The 14035-nt window shown below is 36.1% G+C and overlaps 1 protein-coding gene across 7 annotated transcripts in view; it reads left to right on the top strand.

The window, feature by feature from the left end:
• LOC131064714 (ascorbate transporter, chloroplastic) overlaps positions 1 to 9553 on the top strand; it is a 151578-nt gene extending 142025 nt beyond the window's left edge. Inside the window, exons 10-13 of one of the 7 annotated variants that reach the window (XR_009111312.2) lie at positions 1914 to 1998; positions 2126 to 2271; positions 2455 to 2591; positions 9117 to 9553. Coding sequence is in view for 3 of the 7 variants with exons in the window: in XM_057998956.2 (XP_057854939.2) it covers positions 1914 to 1998; positions 2126 to 2223 (183 nt within the window). In the remaining 4 variants the exon portion in view is untranslated. Of the gene's footprint in view, positions 1 to 1913; positions 1999 to 2125; positions 2272 to 2438; positions 3146 to 3549; positions 7080 to 9069 lie in introns of those variants that run through there. The other 6 variants (XR_009111310.2, XR_009111309.2, XR_009111311.2 and 3 more) reach the window with 6 other exon arrangements.
• The last annotated feature ends 4482 nt before the right edge of the window (positions 9554 to 14035 follow it).

Below are 14035 nucleotides of genomic sequence, written 5' to 3'. Positions count from 1 at the left end.
AGCCAATGGTCTCTGCGGCTGTATCTCCAATTCTGCCTCCGGTACTACTTCTCACGTGGCCTCCAGAAACAATCCGATGGCATAGTGGGGCATGTAAAACGTGCGATGCTCCATCCTCAAGAACTCGCACATCCGCTCTGATAACAATGTAGCCCAATCATACACAACGCCATTCAGAAGTTCATTCATCAATATGATCTGTGGTAGAGCGATATCCGATGCCCTACCAGACCCCGTCAACCTGCTCTTGAGGACGTCCATTATGCACCGCCAATGGCCCTCTGCAACAAAAGACCTACGCAACTTCTTTTTTGGGGGGGGGGGATGATGTTATCGGAAAATATGTATAGTTTAGTAATGTTAATTATTGATAGTTAGTTAGCCGACGGGTAGGTAGTTGGAGTCGCGACGGTTGTGTCGCACCCCTTCGGCTGTCATATATTGTACCACCTCCGGGTGTTGGAGGACATGTAATATTGACGACAGATTATAATATGAACATCTTTTGACATTAATGGAAAGCTTATTCTGGTACTTCCTTTGTAATTGCATTGTGCATTGCTGTTCAGTTTCTGTATTCTTCCTGTTTACCTAGTGAGGTAAACAATAACTCTGGAAAATGCTGTGAAATGTGCACCTATAATTTAGTATTCACCTATGTGGTAAATGAGGACTATGCTAGGACCAAAGTCCACACAATGGATTCATTCTCCAGTTTACACCTTGAATGCAAACTCTGCTAAACAGAATATGTGTGAATTAGTGCAAACTATGAGATAGCCATTTAGAATTAACAATGCCGTAAGCAATAGATCCTTTCACATTATTTTGTGGCTTGTTCTTATTCCTTAAGAAGGAGCTATGTTCCATTTTAGCACTGGCATCTTCTCACATGTGTATGTGATTATCAACAATATGTTAATATACTCCAAATCTTCTTGGGATTCATCTGCACCGTCATGAACTCACATTCACATAGTGGCATGTTTTGAATTAAATATGTGTTGTCTCTAAAGCATCTCAGAGACTTGAAAGCTATGCGAGTAACAAATAAAATGTTTGTAAAGGAAATGTAATATAAAGAAGACAAACAATGCAAAATAAATGTCAAATGCAGTTTAAACAAATTAGCAATGGCCCCAAATTTGGAATTTGTAAGTGTTCTTGACAAGTATTTTTGGCAATGCCTTGTATGTAATATATTTTATGATTTGCCTATCAAAGAAAATGAATGGGAAAGAGAATAAGAACTCTTTGCTAACCAAATGAGATCACTCAGGGATCTTCATGCAGATCGAAAAGTCCAAGAACATGCTCTTCTAGAAAATGATTTGACACACAAACACTCTCTCCCACACCCATGCACATGCACACATACATTCAGTTCACTCTTGTCAAATTTAATACATACTGTTTTTAATGCTCTTTTGGAACCAGGTCCATATCTTAGGCATGCATGTATCTTGATTGTACAATTCTAGATTCAAAGAAGGAAATTACAGTGGAAAGTCTGTAGTCTTGCACACTCGAACAGTGATCCACAGTCCAATTAACTGATTAAAGGAACATAGCTTAGAACGTCTCAGGTAGTCGGTTGCTTCATGATCAAACTATATTGCACGTGGATGCCATATTATAGATCTAAAAGATTGTTATAAAGGTGGCTCCAATGTATACAATGACTTAATACAGATCCATGTAAATAGAGTTACCAGTGATGGAGAAATATAGCCAGATTTGAGTCCCAAGGATACTCTTTACAATTTCTTTTTTCCCAAGAACATAGTTTTCATCTACCCTTTTACTTGTGACAACATATCTGAAAATATTATAGACGAACAACAAAAGTCAGAACCTGTATACACATTTGATATTTTCATTCATATATAAATATATACTCCAATTCTGTGCAGGGTGTATTGCTTGGTCTGTCAAACACAGCAGGAGTACTTGCTGGTGTTCTTGGAACAGCAGCAACTGGCTACATTCTACAACATGGTTTGTATTCACAAGATTAGTAACATCATCTACACATCTTATCATTAGGTCTATAAAAATCATTCCTGTGACGTTGTAGGCTGGAACTTTTGCAGTTATGAATATGTCTTACTTTCTGGTCTTGTAGGTTCTTGGGATGATGTATTCAAAGTTGCAGTTGCTCTGTACCTACTTGGAACTTTAGTATGGAACATTTTTGCAACAGGAGAGCGTGTCTTTGATTAAATACCAGTTCACAGCAGGTTCTCGACCCTCTATCATTTGATAGAAAAGGTAATAACAGCAGGTCATGAATGAAGCACTACTGTTCTGCTCACATACAGCGCAACTTGTGAGAATTGAAAGTAAATAAGATTAATTTTCCACATTTACATAGAAACAAATACAATGTTTCCAGCTTATGAATGGATATATACCAGATTGTTTAACCAGTTTCTTAGTGTTTACTGTTGACAGATTAGTTATCAGGGATGCACAATCCAGAAAGTGGCTAAATGATCTTTACCCAAGTTTGTCCTGCAAAACTACTGAAGGCTTAAACTATTACCATGTCGAATATGATATTCTAGCCTCTTTCCATCATTTCTCAAAAGGTAAATTGTCTTGAAACTGTGAGTCCCCATTTCCAGAATAGAGCCGATTTAGTTGATTTAAGTATATACATTCAATTGAGATGCCATCCTCTGTTGAATTCTAATGACTGATTGAGCAATTTGCTTACGGTCATCATGAGGTAGTTGCAATAATATATGCACTTACGGGCTTATAAAAGAATAATACTGTGTACCTTGTTCAAGTACCACCACCACGGCAATGTCTATCCGGCATTTTGGATACACTTTTTACAAAATAATTATCAATTAGAATTTAGTAATGCTGTTTATTGTTAAACCAACCTTAATAATTATTTTCTAATAAGTGTATCCAGAATGCTGGATATCCATGGGAGTTAGTGTCACCACCTTGCAAAAAAGGTTTTAATTGCATGGAAGATGTGCTCATTTCACAGCCTTTGTTTCATGGAACTTAGCTACTTGCTTTCAGATAAGAAATGTTAGGCTGAAATGTCATTAAATAATGCTAAGCATACACACATCTAAGTTAAATTATTTTGCTATATATATGGTTAACTTGTGATGGAGAAAAAGAGTTGTATGTGGTGCAATAATGTGTTTCTGCTATGTTATTTTGTTCCATGGCGAGTATTAACTAAAAATGAATTGATCTTGGATTTCAAAAATTACATGTTGTCTGTGGGAAAACTGCAATCTTGTGAAACCTATAGAATGATCTGAATTCCAAAAATACTACAATTGACTTTTTACAAAATATTTTTAGGTGAAATAGAAGAAAACAAAAGAACTGGTTGTGTACTGAATAATTTGTTTAAAATTAAAATATTGATTTTAAATTTAAAGCTTAAATTTTTGGAAGTCACAGTGACATTTTAAGAAATACATTATCATATATGAGAATACAACAACAAATGTAATTGAACAATTCCAGCATTATGCAACTTGTAATAGCTTTTATATGTTTGTTATTGTATAGGTTACTCTTGCATTCAACAATTCTCTTAGCCGGGTTACCTATTTTTACCACCAGAAAGTGCTTAGAATCGATGTACAACAAACCTCTAGTGAAATCACAAATTTGTAATATATTATATTGTTAAATAGGAAGGCTACATAAAGTGTATATAACGATCTATAAAAATGGCGGTTTGTCTAACTTTGTAAATTAAAACTTTGCAGTCTGTACCTGCATAATCAAAATCTAAGATGAAAACTTAAAAACTTCTTATTACCGAAATTCATTATGTCGCAATCTTCAAACCATGGCCAAGTTATGGTAAAGTTTATAGAAGGCATTTATGCTTAGAAAGCTTTCAATTTATTGATGCAGTCAAGGACATGGGATCCTACAATTGATAGTTTGTCCTTGCTAGCCATGTTTCAAGGTCCCCATCCTTATTTTCTCGGTGAATATATAAAACCATTTTAATAAACAACATGGGGCTGTGGGTTTCCATTGCAGGTTCTCGTAACTTCTAGGATACTTGGATGCTTATCCATGATATATTTTATAATAAGAAATTAATGAGGAGTTACGAAACAAAGTAGGGCCAGTTTTAGGAAAGAATTTATTAATATTTAATTGCTATCTTTGAGAGGGAAAATGCGGCCTGCTAGTGCTATATATTGAGTAGCTTGTTGGCTTTTCATACATCTGCAAATTTATTTGTATTCATTTGTGTCACAGTTTTAGTCTTGTGTCCAACTAAAGCAAATTTATTTGTATTCATTTGTGTCACAGTTTTAGTCTTGTGTCCAACTAAAGAATTTGAGGGTGAAAACCCTTGCATTCTAGAGATTAAAGGATGAAACTCTTTTGATTCCCTAGATATTGGGGATAGAAATCTTTTGATTTTCTGGGGGCAAATTTCACATAGAAGGTTGTATATGTGCTTTAAAATTTGATTGGCTTTTAGCATATATCGTGGTATTCATAGCAAGAATTTTGTTTCAAAAGATAAACCATATTGTCAAAACATATATTTTGTAATCACATAAGTGGTTTTCTTATTGTGGAGGAAGCATTATCGACATTTGTGTATTATTCTTTGAATCTTCAGCATAGTTATATTATTTTGACAATCCATTAGTATCTTTTTTCACATTGTTGTTATTGGTGAATAACAATATTTACTTATTGTATGCTCTCACCTTGCCCTCATGAGATCTTTGTGATAAAAAAGGTAAACATTTTTTTAAAATTTGTTGAGAAATTATGGTGGTATCAAAGCTAGAACATCTGTTAGCTTGTTGAATGACATGAAATGAAAGACTTGTGATGGAAGAGGAGAGATAATGGTTTCTTCTTGACAACTGAATAGGCCTCTAGATGAGGTAAGACAAAATGGCATAAATGCTATTAGTAGGTCAAGAGTGAATGAAAAAATTGTTGACAAGAATGTTCCAAATCCAATTGAATACATCCTATTGCTATCCCTTTTTTAGAATAAACTTTACACTAAACCACCATAAAGAGGGGAAAGTTCATTTGCAAATAGTTGACTCGTGGGTAGTTCCCTTTTCAAATCATCTAGACTTGCACTCATACAAGGAGAAGAAGAAAAGAGTGGAGCTCAAGCTTGATAGAGTGGAGAATGTTAGGGGAAGATTGAAGTTTTAAGGTAACCATGCCCTTTCACAAGTATATGGAGCTATTGAGAAGAAAACATAGAAGGCGGCAAGGGCATAACCATAATAAAAATAAGTGTACAAACTAATTGCACCAATTTTTTAATGGTACTAACAAGATATATGTTTAAGATTTATTTGATAAACTTGAGCTTCACACTTAGCCCCCCATGATGGAAGAAGATGCAAATCTAATTTGCCACAATAGATTTTGAGGGCATTGTGCCTATGATTGACAATACCTTGATTTCAACACGCAAGGGCATGCCCTTGTGCATTTTTTTGACAATTTCAATGGGTTTGAGAAAAAAAGATGAAAATGAATGTTTTAGAGAACTTTATTACAACCAACCAACAACTTCTATGGATGTATATGTAGTAGAATTCAAAAGTTGTAATTATGGTATTTGATATATTAAAAAATGGGATTGAATCACTTTCGGGTATGTAGTGTCGTATATTGCATCCGCATACAATTTCGTCCTCACATAGATCTCACTTTGGTGCTTTGACGTTTGATGCCCAGTGTTTGTCCCGATTTTGCTCACAACACCTATCAATCTCACATTTTCATCACCTTCACCATCTCCCCCTCATGTTGGAGTCCTAATTCTTAGGACCAAGGTGTTGGGTGCTCTGGTCCTAGCTTAGGACTAGGGCGTAGCACCCTGAGCCTCCTAATCAGGACCCATTTTGGGTCCCTGCAATGATCATCTCAAATGAGCGAGAAATTTGACCCCATGTCGGCTTATTTGGAAATTTAATTATTTTTTGGGTATTAAAGTATAAAAGGAGGTCTACTCCTTTCATTTGAAAACCTAATGAATCCTCTAAGTCATCTGAATTATACTTTAGCAAATTCAAGTGAGCAAGCAATCGGTCTTTCATAAGGCATTGGAGTAGAAGTAAAGTCAAGTTATGCATTCAAGATGGTAGCCATGATCAATCTTCTTTCAAGGAATTCTACAAGACAACTCTAAAACCCTTGCATGAGGATCAAACACAACTTCATTGAGGTATATTTCAATTATCAACACTTTTGTTTCAGATTTGGTCTTTCCCTCAAAAGGAAAGCACTTTGTAGCAATTTTCATTTAAATCATATTTCAATTTCAAGGTTAATCCCTAAAGCAGGGTTTGACCTTAGGAAAACCCTATTGCAAGGTGTGTGCCTTTGGTCTCCTTGTGTTGTGCAACGTAGCGCTCAAGTTTGTGACATGGCTTAATCGCCTCCTATGGATTCTCTATAAGTCTAGTGGTTGTATTGGGCATTAACAGGTCGATATTTTGGTGCAATGACAATTGTACTTCTAATAAGTGGTATCAGAGCTTGGGTCACAGATGCAAACCCCCTACTTGTGTTTGGGGGGATTATTGCAAGGTGTGTGCCCTTGGTCTCCTTGTGCTATGCAACACAATGCTTAGGTTTGTGACATGGCTTAAGCGCCTCCTGTGGATTCTATAAGTCTAGTGGTTGTATCAGACATTAGTAGGTTGATTTTTTGGTGCAACAACAATCATACTTCTAACAAACTCCTATCCCTAACATTTATCCCTCTTTCTGTGTGTAGGAAACAAGTGCAAGAGTTGTACTCGTAATTTTTTGGCAGAGTCAACAATGATTAACAGGTTCAACTTTTGACAGAGGAAAAATTGGAGGACCGGGGCAAATTTGTACTACATGGTATTAAAAAATAAGGCCGAACTTCTGGGAATAGGTTCTAAACATATTCTTTTGCTCGGATCTTAGTTTGTGGTTCCATGGGATATCTACAACAGTCTGTTTTCAATAGTTGACTTCAATTATTCATGGTTTTACCCTAATTTCACAATTACATTCCAAATTCAACTAAGAAAGAGGATAACTATTCCAACCAGTGAATCTAATCAGAATTTCAGCCCTTTTCTTATATGGATTGTGGCTAGATCTATTAAGTTCACTTCTCTTTCACTGTATTGGGTTAATTTGGTTAGTGGATTTAATCTTAGACTCTTGTTCTTAATTTTCCACCCATTATAGGGTCTATATGAACCTCACAAAGGTCTAGTTAAGGTCTTTACTCCATCATGACATGATGCTAAATTAGGAAAATATTGATATTTGAACTATCCATGCTAAGGAACATATCTTCGTCTCAACCATAACCACCTACTACTAGATTTTCGAACAACTTTTAGAAATGAGGATTCAACTCACATCCTCAAAAGTCAACACCACCGATTTGTGGAAAAGAATATGGATGATAATGAAAGGAACGAACTTTGAAGAAGATGATAAGGTTCTCATGGAGGGAACCATGGTAACTCAATTATTAATGCCTTGGCATGGGCCAAGTGCATTATAATGTGACAATGAAGATGAACTTGAAGAACTAGAGCTACAAAAAATCATAAAGGACAAAATCATTGAGCATGAACCCAAGTTAGAGATTATAAAATAACGCCCTTGCATCCCTTTCAACAACACCATGTTACCCATTCAGATCTTTTGGGGTGTTAGTTGGGTAGTGAATTGTAATATTTTGTCATGTCCCCTTTTGAAAAGTATGATGGAAGACTGATGCAAGGGCATTCCAATGAATCTTAGTAAAGTTTATATTGCACAACCTTCATTTGTCTCATGGTAGAAAACTAGAGGTTTACAAGGACTTCTTCACATTACATTCCAATTCCAGAGAATTGGATTGAGCATGACAAGTTATCATTTGTCATGTTTTCTTTTATATATCTAGAGTTGGGGTTTTCTCCTATCCCATGCCATAAAGATGTTGAGGGTCAAGGATGGGACATGCTACTTGATGCACGCTAGAGGATTGTTGGGGATTAGGGATTGAAATTGTTGTCATTGCATGTCAAACTGTTGGTTGAGATCAAGCATTGAGGGTCAGTGGTGAGGCTTGACACATGCTTAGGGACCTCAAGTTGCGGTCGAAGTTGTAGGTTGATGAACAACACGACAAAGAAACAACAATAGTGTGTGGAATGGTGAAAAGAATTGTAGCATGTGGAACAACTGAAAGATTGTGGTGAGGCCAATTTGTGGTAGCATCTCATTCAAAAGTTGGCCTTTGAAAGGAAGCCAAAGTGCGGAATAATGCTTCCAAACGCTAAATCTAACAAGAGAAGTGATGCAAAAATTTCTTACAAACTCTTTAACTATTGCAAACTAGATAAACACATAAAAAAAGATTTAACAAATAAAACCACAACACCATATATATGTGGGAAAACCCTTCCGGAAAAAACCCACACTCTAAAACCCAAACTCAATTGTATAATAAGAAACAACAATAGTTACAATACAATGTAATGATCCAATGCTCTTCAAGAGTAGCTACAACAAAGATTTGAAGAACAATTTCGACAACATAACAACACCTTAGAAATAATCAACCCATCTTATACAAAACAACTTAAGGCATCAACATATAAATAGAGTTCACCACAAAGAGGTATGTGTCCATGGTTTCCAAAACCATCTTCAATGCCCAGGAGGTAAGTTGTGTCACAAACAACACCTTGCTAATCTAATGACATGTTGCACATAGTAATTTTTGAGGCAACAACACCCATATTGATGAGCTGAGATATTAGCTCCTTTTATTCTCGAAACTCATAAGTTTTTACCATGTTTTAATTTGTATAATGGGATAGTAATGATGTATTAGAGTTTGACTATATGCATTATCGATGTTAACTAAATTCATTAAATCCTGTTTTGTCTTGACCAATTATTCTTGTTGCCATACCAATTATTCATGTTGCCATGCGGATTATCATAGGTGATATCATGTGTGAAATATATAAGTGTTTTGATTAATTAAAATAGATATGTGTATGCTTGTATGTTCTATCTTTTTAATTGCAGGAATAAATAAGATGATGTTGTGGCGGTTTATCTGTCATGTCAGTAAGGCGGTTCGAGATATTCAAGGGGCGGTTAAAAGTTAAAATCAGCAAAGAGAATAATGGGCGTAAGGAGCGACAATGGAGTAGAAAGACTTATTTATGTTTGTCTTCAGTAAACATTAAATCTTGTAATATCGTCATGCTATATTCTTGGCTGCGGTTTAGTAGTGATCCACGTTTTCAGTGGCTTAACTATGTTTGTTCTCTATCATAAATGTTGTCCACCTTGTTTCATCGGCATGACCTAGATTGTAGGGAGTTGTAGTTTTCTTTTAAATAAGTCTATGTGCCTCCTCTCTGAGGTTAGAGAAGAAGAGAAGGGGAAGAGATATAGAAGATTTATAAATAAAGTTGCAGAGTATTTTTAGCTTTCTTTCATTTTGTATGTTGTACCGACTTTTGAAAGACAATGAATAAAGTGATGCTATTCTAAGTATTTAACAGTTATCTTTGTAAGCGTGGATACACTCATCCAAGGGCCCCACTTGGTGAGTATTCCTGTACATTTGTTAACGTAGTTTTCCTTTTCGCTGCAATTGTCGTTCTGGCAATTGACTATTCCTGCAGCCATTGGAAATGGATTTTGTGACTGTTCTTGCAGCCAAAGCAAACAGAGTAATTCCTGTTTGTCAGCTTTGGACTTAGTTAACAAGTTCTTTAATTGGGTTTTATATTAATGCAGAGTTTTCATTTTGCCATTTAGTTGTTACAATTCTTCCTTACTTATTTCAAATAGGTTTAGTTGTTGCAGTAATGCAAAATAGCTATTGTAGGAACTTAGTGCATATATAGTGCAAACCCATTTCAAGTAATACGTCCCTGGGTTGACAAACAAATGAACTTTAGTTATGGAGATAATAATTTCACAGAGTGAATGTCCAAACTTCGGGTTGAGACTTTAGCTATAGTTATTGTTCCTATTGGTGGAGCGAACATTTTTGGCATCGTTGTCGGGGATGGTGTCAAGCTAAGAACTTGTTATCGTTATTAATTTTTAGCTTTCAGTATAGTTGTTTTTGATAACTCGGTTTGTTTAAAGTAATTCTCATGAATTTGCATGCATAGATGAAGAAGAGATGCTCAAGGTAGATTGCTTCCCAGTCGTCCTAGCCATATACGACTCAATCAATATGACCCCCCAGATGTAAATCCTTTTCCTGCACTATACCAAACTCCAGATAATTTGAACCCTCTTGAATTTGAACTTTTAGAGAACAGCCTCCATTTCCTCTTTGGACCTCTTGAAGAGGAACTTCATTTGGTATCTCCTTCTCAAAGCCCAATGCAAGGAAATCCACCCCTGGTGGGAATAACCCACCTCCACCTGTGACTCCAACGTTTGAGTTTCCTGTTTTTGATCAACATGATAATGCTAATCTTAAGAACATTCCAGCTTCTTCCCCTCCTAAATTCTATGGATTAGTGATAGAAGACCCCGACACTTTCTTGTTTGAGTTTGATGTCCTCTGTAGGAGTTTTGATTATACTACAAATGCCCATAGACTCAAAATATTCCCTACCACTTTGAAAGAGTCAGCTTTGAGATGGTTTATGAGTCTAGGGAGTAGCACTGTCACTACATGGGATGAGATGAAATGGTTGTTTCTTTTGAAATACAAGGATTATTGTAGAGGGACTGGCCACCATGAGGATGATATTTTTAGAATGACACAGAAAGAAGATGAGAGTCTAGAGGATTATCTAGAGAGATTTCTATTCAATGTCAAAAAGTCCAAGCATAGTACTCTAAATGAAGAGTCTCTTAAGTTAATATTTTTAAGAGGAATCGATGATGAATGCAGAGATGCTTTGGATCTTAAGGGAGGAGGTGACATAACACAATCAACATGGAATGACATTGGACAAATTTGTCAAAAGTATTCTAGACCTTCTTCTAAGAAGAGTAGGCGTTGCAAGCCGGGGGTTTCTTTATCAACATCCAGTAATGGAGTTTCTCGAATGGAGCTTAGCCATTTGTAAAAGGATTTTAAGGAGGATATCATAAACAATATGGCTACACAATTGGACACACTTTCAGCTAAGAAGAAGCATGAGGAAGCTGATGCAGTTCTTGCAGAATTATGCCCACATTGTAAATAGAGGAAACGAGACTGCAGATGTAAAATGGTTGCAAGTCTTGAAGTTCTCGATTTCAAGACAATACAAGGTGATGATGAACAAGTTTTCTATGTTGCTCAGAGAAGGCCAAATTTTCCAAGACAAGGTATGCCCCCGATCCACTTTCTTTTTTCTGGTTATAGTGGAAATGCCTATGCACAAAATAATCAATGGCAATCTCCATATTCTCAAAATTTTGGAAATTATCAAAATTGGTATAATCCTCAATGCCAAGGGCAACATTTTGCCAATCAAACTCCACAATGGCAGCAACCACAAGGAAATTGGTCCCAACCTCAGGGACCATGGCAACAATTCCGAGGGAATTGTCAACCTTCTCCTCAATGGAGAGGAGGTCAGCCATGGGCAAATCAGACATATGGTTATCAACAACCTGTGCCGCAGCCACAACCACCTGCAATAATGCCTCCTCTTGCAGCCAATACTATTCCACCTAAACCTACACAACTGCCCACTCAACCAATGCCAAATCCTAATAACAAGCCTCAGCAACAACAACAACAAGTTTATTCAATTGATCCTAATCAATACCCGACTTATTCTCTTTCTATAAGTGATATTCACCTTAGGTCTGAGATAACTTTACCCAACCTATCTCCACTTGTTATAACTGAGATACAAAAGGAACAAGAAATCTCTAGTCCAAAAGCTCAAATACCTCAAAATCAACAAATACCCCCATTTCCTCAGAGGTTGCAAGCTAAAGAGATTCAACAGGAAGAAGAAATAAGTTTTGATATCATAGATCAGCTGAAACATGTATGTGTTAAAATTCCATTGTTACAAGCTATTAAGAATCTCCCTATTTACGGTAAGGCACTTAAGGAGGCATGTTTGAAGAAGCTTGGTGGGAAGAAAAAGGATCCGCAAATAGTGCATGTAATGGGTCAATTGGCTGATATCATGTTAGGAAAGGTTTCAATTCCTAAATATACTGATCCCGGTAGCCCTGTTGTGAAAATAGTCATCAATGACACTCAGATAAAGGATGATTTAATAGATTAGGGAGCAACCATCAATGTAATGACAAGAGATGTTATGCAGAAACTTGACATAACCAGTCAGCTTAGACCTAAACCCACAGTCTTGCAGCTTGCTGACAGTTCCACAGTTTGGCATGATGGTATGATTGAAGATGTGGTTGTTACTTCGGATTCTTGGGAATATCTTGCAGATTTTATGATATTGTCTCCTAAGGCTACATTGGGAGGATATCCAGTTATCTTGGGAAGACCTTGGCTTGCTACAACAGATGCATATATTGGATGTCGGTCAAGAGATGTGACTATTTCAGATGGAAATACAACCAAAACTTTGGCTCTGTATTCTCCTGCTCGGCCCCAACTTGATCAACAAGAAGTAGTTTAGCCTAATGTGGGAGAAGAATTTGAGGAAGGTGTTGACTCTATCAATCATCTTATGATGATTAATATAGAACCATTCATACAACTTCATGATGATGATTCAATTCTCTACAAAATTCTTACAAATCAATTGAGACAAGGGCAACAGTCCCAGGAGTTAGTATCAAATATTTCAACATCAGATTTTCCTGCAGCCATTGGTATTTTACATACCCTGTTGCCGCGGGAAGTCTGGACTTCTCATCTTTCTGAAGCATCTCAAGTTGATCTTACTATCAAAGTGGAAGTTGATCTAAACAAATATTTGAATATCAACAATCAACTCACATGGATTCAAAGAATAACATTGGTTGACTTGCTTAAATGTCATCAACACGCTTTTGCATGGGATTACAAAGACATGGATGACATTGATCCTACAGTTTGTACCCACCGTATCTACATAAAAGAGGACTGTAGACCACTTAGACAGCCACAGAGAAGAATTAATCCTGCATTAAGAGAAATAGTTAAAGAGGAATTGCAGAAATTATTAATTGCTGGATTTATCTATCGTATCTCAGATAGTCAATGGGTGTCACCTTTAGTGATAGTTCCAAATATAGGAGGTAAATGGTGCGTATGTATGGATTACAGAGCTTTGAATTTAGCAACCAAGAAGGATCATTTCCCATTACCATTTGTGGATAGGGTATTAGACTCATTGGTAGGGAAGTAGTACTTCTCATTCCTGGATGGATTTAGTGGATACAACCAGATTCAAATTGCTCCTGAAGATCAGGAAAATACTACATTTACTTGTGTAGACATATAAAAATGACCATATTCCTAAATGAATATTTTATGTTCATTTCTCTATTTAATTAAATCCAATTTAATTAAATTATCCACATTCTTCTATTTTATTAAATAAATTATTCAATTTATTTAAATAAAATTCACCATACCATTTAATGAATAAATCATTTTATTCAATTAAATCCCCTTAGCCACTTTTAATTAAATTCAAATTTAATTAAATAGTTATCCTAAATTGAATAAATCCCTCCAAATTGCAACCAAATTGAATGAAAATCAATTAATTCAATTAAATCCTATTGTCCCCCCATCCACTTGCAAAATCCCAAACCCCTTCCTAATCCCTTCTAGAATCTTCTAATCACTTCTAATTAATCTAACCCTCCTCTAAACTTTGTCACATCCCTAAGCAAAGGGAGGTCACTTCTCAAATGGCCCAAAGTCTTTGATAACCATTAAAGGTTTTCAACCTCCAACCACCAAAACCCTTAAAGTCTTTGAAAACCATTGAAGGCTTCCAACCTTCAACCACTTAATCCCCAAAGTCTCCAATAACCATTAATGGTTAATTCAAACTCTCCCACATGGTTAAAACATTTGTTTTGACTCAACCTCTATCCAACC

This window comes from Cryptomeria japonica, chromosome 8 (genome assembly GCF_030272615.1).
Source record: "Cryptomeria japonica chromosome 8, Sugi_1.0, whole genome shotgun sequence".
Taxonomy (NCBI): Eukaryota; Viridiplantae; Streptophyta; class Pinopsida; order Cupressales; family Cupressaceae; genus Cryptomeria; species Cryptomeria japonica.
Note: the sequence above shows the minus strand (reverse complement) of the source record. Positions and strands in the feature narration are given on the sequence as shown.